Genomic DNA, 6,107 nt, shown 5'->3' with positions numbered 1-6,107 from the left:
CTCGGTGACTGATAGGCAACACATTCTTCTCTTATTAAGCGCTACGAGGGGAATAAAAAAGGGATTTGCTGCTCTCATCTCCCTCTGTTTTTTCCGAGTCTTTTCAATGGGATTGGAGGGAGGGATAGTTAATGCTCTTCACAGGGCGCACAATGAATAAGGAAACACAACATGAGCATGACCCTAAAAAGGAGAAAGAAAATGGGAAAAAGTAGGACAATCCTCGAAGTTGCACATAGACTTGTCGAATCTCGCAGCCATCCCATCAACCGATCCCCACGACGCAGGGGAGTTCTTCCTATTAAAGAGAAGCGCATGGGAGCGCAATTAGCCACAGATGCTTTTTGGGTATGCCCGGTTGTGTGCTTCGTTGTTTCTTCATGCTGCTGTCACGGTGTAATACAGTTTGAGCGCAATATGAGCATCTAGCTGCCCCTTTTTTGCCCGGTGGTTGGATTAGCCTACTCCCTAACCGCATCTACTCCTCCTCTCTCCAAACGCGCTCCCAGAGTCCAATGACTTCTTCGGTCATTTTGTGTCCTAAATGTACTAATCTGCCTGCCGATTTTTTACATTAGCCTAACTTTCAAAACACCCCATTGATTGTAGTTAAGTCATTTCATCGCATCTTTTATTATTGTCCTTAGGTTAGTTCTTTCCTAAACTACGGTTTCTGAATTGAAAATTAAAACGGGAAGACGGGTGAGAATAAAAACCGTCCCCAACATCTGGCCTGCAGACCTCCCTGTGCACTGTGCAGTCACATCTTGAGCTACTTTGCGGCCGCTCCATTCTAACCAGGAGCTGCATCTCGCCTCTCCATATGGTTTGTGTGACATATTCCAACCAATTTGCGTGATCATCTTTAGCGCCGCGATGCACCGTCTCTTTCTGAAAATGACAGTTAAAGGAAGTTAGCTTTTGTAAAAGGGCTTTAATGTGTGCACCCTGAGTTTATACAGCAGCCTTTAAGAAGGTGCTCAAACGAGTTTCCTGAAGCAGTCATGCGACACCGAGCAGATTAGAACTTCAATCCGGATAAAGAGGGCCTTTTATATACAAATCAACTTAAAATCACTTTTTAAGCCACTTAGATATACACGCCGAGGCAGAATGCTAATGCACTTTTCATTGCTCGCGTTTGGTGAATGGAAGGAGATTAGATGAATTGGTGTCACTATGCTCACTGTGTTCCATGGGAGTTTTATCTCAATTTTATGAAAGTAGCCCCAGACTAGTGTCTATTATGCGTATCTGTGAAAGTGTCAAAAACACACAACCCCAGTTATTTGTCACAGAAAAATAGATGCATAGAGAAAATGCAATGGCAGTTGGCACGCTCTATAGTGCTGCTTAAGATGTGCGCTGCTTGTGTATGTATGGCTGACAAAATGAAACGAATGGATTAAACCTCGTCGTAGGTGGGAGGAGAGGGGTGCATGTTGTGAGGGTCTCCTCGCAGAACCGCGCTTGCCTGCTGCTTCTATAGCTACAGTTTGAGCAGTACGTAACCCTCTTCCCTCAGCATTTTTTGTTATTCATTTTGTTCCTTGTGTTGTTCCTATTCATTTTGCATTCTATTTAAATAAATAAAAACTGTAAAACAGACAAACCTATTGCCATAACCTTGATCAGCGTTTTGCGCAAGGTCAACTTTGTGTGCGTAAAGTTTTAGATGTTGGGCTGTTTTTCACGCGAGACAAATGTTGCATTCAAAACTTTAACAATGAGCAACTGTCGGTCCAACTTTATATTGGCTAATATTTTGCAAACACTCGCCCATGGAGGCATCTCCCCTCCCCTCTTTCTTTCCCCCTCCCGTTTACTCTCGTCCCCAAGTTTCTCTGTTCCTCGTCTTCAGTGTTCGCTCGTTTGGCGGTGCATCGATAATACTCTTTACTCTTCTTCAGTTTAAAAAAAATATATAGTAATCATTTACTGAAAATAAGTCTTGAGAACAAGTGTTTTAATGTCACGTTGCGAAAGGCTTCTCACAAAATGGAGCTATCAAACAAACTCCGTTGGGACCAATTCATGATTTTGGCAGCAGCCCTTATATCACCTGCGGTAAAGTAAGTGCACTTGAGAAAGTTTGAGCTTGATATTTCGAGTGGCTGTGGGAGCATGGGTGACTATTTTACTATTATGCATCTTTTTTGCTGTAGTTGTCTATGGTTACTTGATTTATTGGCACTAGTATTTTTGTAAATGCCTTTTTAAAGGATATTATAGTAGGCTACATCACAGTGATTTCTTTCTCAATGCGTTTATTGTTTTCATATAACCGTTTGTTATGAACATGTCAACATCATGACACCAATACTCCGTCTTTTGCAATAAATCACTGCAAACATTATGTTAACACCGCTCTGTGGTTTCGACTAATTAACTCTTAACAGATAATGCCCACTTAGTACTCCTCAACTCCAAACTCTCAACTTTTTCTTTTTCACTGCAGGGTGCTTTGCAATGATATCCTCAGCCTGAAGGTGGCAGGAGACCCAGTGTTAACCCCTAACTCTGTATGTCTGAGGCTGCCTGGCCTCAGCAAGAGGCAGATGCGGATGTGTGTCCGCAGTCCAGATGTCACAGCCTCTGCCCTGCAGGGCATTCAGGTGGCCCTACACGAGTGCCAGCATCAGCTTCGAGACCAACGGTGGAACTGCTCCACACTGGAGGGTCAGGACAAACTGCCCCACCACAACATCATCCTCAACAGGGGTGAGATGATGAGGCAAGCTGATGATGAAACAAACAATAAGCATCAATGGTGTAGGGAGAAACAAGTCTTTAACAACCTTATGATATGGTCTAACCATTTCATTGTTGCTTTGTTCCAGGTTTCCGTGAGAGTGCCTTCTCACTTGCCCTGCTGGCGGCGGGTGTTGCCCATTCTGTAGCCACAGCCTGTAGTATGGGCAAACTGCGGGGCTGTGGTTGTGATGCCAAACGCCGACTTGATGATGACAAGATTCGTCTGAAACTATCCCAGCTGCAACTGCAGACACTGCAGAAGGGCGGGGCGGGCATCGGCATTACACGCTCACTGCCTGCTGAGATGACTGGTCTCCATGACAACCTCCCCACTCACCTTCACTCCACTCACCCCTCCGCTCTTCTTAAGACTTTGCCCCATGAACTGAACTCTATGCAGGAGACGTGGGAATGGGGTGGCTGTAGTCATGATGTCCGTTTTGGTGATCGTTTCGCCAGGGACTGGCTTGACACTCGTGGTTCTCCAAGGGATATCCATGCTCGAATGAGAATGCACAACAACAAAGTTGGACGACAGGTGAGTAGACTTATTATGCTGTGGATGTTAGGATAACTACCATTTTTAAGTATTGTTTATTTGGTCCACAGATTGTGACTGACAACATGAAAAGGAAATGCAAATGTCATGGAACTTCAGGAAGTTGTCAGTTCAAGACCTGCTGGCATGTATCGCCAGAGTTTCGACTTGTTGGTTCTGTTCTCAAGGAGAAGTTTCTTTCAGCTATTTTTGTCAACTCACAGAACAAGAACAATGGAGTTTTTAACCCGCGAGCTGGGAACACTGCAAGAAGAAACACTGGAGGATTTAAAGGAGTTCGTCGTCGGACTATGTCCAGAGAGCTGGTGTACTTTGAGAAATCTCCTGATTTCTGTGAATACGACCCATCCATTGACTCTCCTGGTACACAAGGTCGCACCTGCAATAAGACCAGCTACAACATAGACAGCTGCAGCTCATTGTGCTGTGGCCGTGGACACAACATCTTGAAGCAGACTCGGAATGAACGCTGTAATTGCCGATTCCACTGGTGCTGCTACGTATTATGCGATGAGTGCCGTCTCACGGAGTGGGTGAATGTGTGCAAGTAGAGATTACTTCCCCCGAAAGGACTTGTGAGAAAGAGGTCTGTCATTGCACCATCACTGCATTTGTTTTTCCACTTTGTGTAACCCTCCTGGTTACTGTTTATTCCTCAGTTCCCTCTTCTGCTGCATCATCTGGGATCTATTTTCTCTTCTGCTGCTGTTATTCTCAAAATGCCAAGTCAGAGATTGAGGAATTGACTCATGTCACTTGCGTCGTTATTGTCTGTTTGGATGTTTTTCTCTCAGGCATTAAAGCTCTGGGTATTCCTTCTTTTCCACATGCTGTCAGTGTAAATATGTGCAGTGTGTTGATGCACTCATGTAAATACAGTTGTGTATTGATTTTTTTCCTGAGCTGTTAAACTCACAAGATCCATTTCTGCTGAAAAGGTTTAATGGTATACAAGCGCATGCAGTATATTTGTTTTGTTTGAAGTAAGGATTCTTTTTTTTTTTTTTTTTTTTTTACTGAAATCCCATTACCAATATAGACATTTACTAAGAAACATTGTGATTTACCTAGCATTTCATATTACTTATTACTTATTTAGCTATTGCTGCACAAAATTATTGCGATGGATCAGTGGTCATACTTTGATTTATTGACTGTTGTCAAAATTGTATTAATTTTCACCAGACTGCAGATTTATCTCAAATGCAATGTAGTGGAAGCTGGATAGACCAGTGGGTTGGACCTTTTAACTCTCTTTTTAGAGGTGCACGTTTTTATTAAATCACTTGATGTTCTATAACTGTATGATATTGTTTCCTTAAATTATGACATTTTTGTTATTGGAGTGCACCAAGAAACTAATCAAGAGAGAATTGTTGTCAATGATTGGTTTCAAGAAATGAAGTGTGTCTGCTGGTGTGTTTAGATAAAGTAAATAACAAAAAACAACAACATGGCATTAATGTCAAAGTTTACTGATTGTTATTTTGGGTAATTTAATCTGATTGTATGGATGCATTTATGATGACAGGATACACAGATCTGCTGAAATCTCTAAACCCAAGACGATTTGGACAATTTGCATTTAATTTTGAAATATGTATTTAAAAGTCATAAAATTAATACACAAACCAAACATAAAATATTTTGAAAACTAATTTGGCCAGGTCACCCTTGTAAAAGAGATTTTAAATCTCTATGAGTTTTTAACCTGGTAAAAGAAAGTAAAATATACATTTGGTATTTATTATTCTTTTATTGCAAGTTATGCTACTTGTCAAAAGCTGTGACACTGACTTATTGAAAGCGTGCAAGTTGCAGATTCCTGGTTGGAAATTTGCACTTTACTTTTCAGATGTCAGCACCTGTTGGGATTTACTGTACTACTGCAATGTCTTGAGAGATGATTCAGCCTGTCTCTGTTGTGTGGTTTGGAGATGAGTATTTGCCATGGGACATTTCTTTTTCCTCTGTACGTGAATGTGTTGTAAGATGTGACACTGGCCAGACTATGAATGGTGTAAAGTGAAGCAATAAACTGGTCTAAATAATAAACATGCATTTACAGTTTGCATTTCTTAATATAGTATCGTTTACAGAAAATTACAGAAGGGAATTTCTTTTCACTGTTGCTAATGACAGATATTTGTAGTTTTTGTGTGTTTTATTCCATTTAGTGTATTTTGTCCACTTTCTTTACCATATTCCCCCTCAGACATAGACAAATGCTGGCTGCCCTAGAGTAATGACAACCAGACTGGGCTCAAATTAAAGAGAGAGAGAGGAAGTCAGGAGAGATAAAAGTTACCCACTTTGATTGACAGGATGATTATATGTATAAAGTAAGGCGATTTTGTGTGTTTAGTTGGATATGAAGATGTGGAGATATCTTCACAGTTATGCAGACCTGCGAGGGCTAACAGGGTATGGCTATATAGAGAAGGGGGTGAATAAAGTGTACGCTGTGTAAATACATGCCTCAAAAACATCTGCTTCTCCACTCCCCTTTCATTTTTGATGTGGGACAGAGAGGAGAGCACAAGGAACCAGCTACCCAGAACATCAAAGCCCCTTCCCTCAACGTGCAGGCCCTCATTAGTTCAGCTAGCAGAACCAACCAAACTTGTGATTGTGTTTGCTGGGGTGCACGCTGGCAGACACTTCAGAGGAAAATAGCTCCTATAAGTCATTCCTCCTATGCACCCCACCTTTGCCTATACCACCACTACGCCAAGCCCGCTTTAACCCGCCAGTAACCTTCTCCCTCTCCAGTTCCTCTGAGGCTCCCCTCAAC

General features: G+C 42.0%; 1 protein-coding gene across 2 annotated transcripts in view; it reads left to right on the top strand.

Annotated features, from left to right (window-relative positions):
• Window positions 1-5,328, top strand: part of wnt10b (wingless-type MMTV integration site family, member 10b) — a 9,949-nt gene extending 4,621 nt beyond the window's left edge. The window contains exons 1-4 of one of the 2 annotated variants that reach the window (XM_079557895.1): window positions 1,737-2,072; window positions 2,459-2,721; window positions 2,841-3,292; window positions 3,364-5,328. In XM_079557895.1, coding sequence (XP_079414021.1) covers window positions 1,999-2,072; window positions 2,459-2,721; window positions 2,841-3,292; window positions 3,364-3,864 — 1,290 coding nt within the window. In that variant the 5' untranslated portion in view covers window positions 1,737-1,998 and the 3' untranslated portion in view covers window positions 3,865-5,328. Of the gene's footprint in view, window positions 1-1,736; window positions 2,073-2,458; window positions 2,722-2,840; window positions 3,293-3,363 lie in introns of those variants that run through there. The other variant, XM_079557896.1, reaches the window with a different exon arrangement.
• Window positions 5,329-6,107: the final 779 nt, after the last annotated feature.

The sequence above is a fragment of the Gobius niger genome (assembly GCF_951799975.1).
Source record: "Gobius niger genome assembly, chromosome: 6".
Classification (NCBI taxonomy): Eukaryota; Metazoa; Chordata; class Actinopteri; order Gobiiformes; family Gobiidae; genus Gobius; species Gobius niger.
Note: the sequence above shows the minus strand (reverse complement) of the source record. Positions and strands in the feature narration are given on the sequence as shown.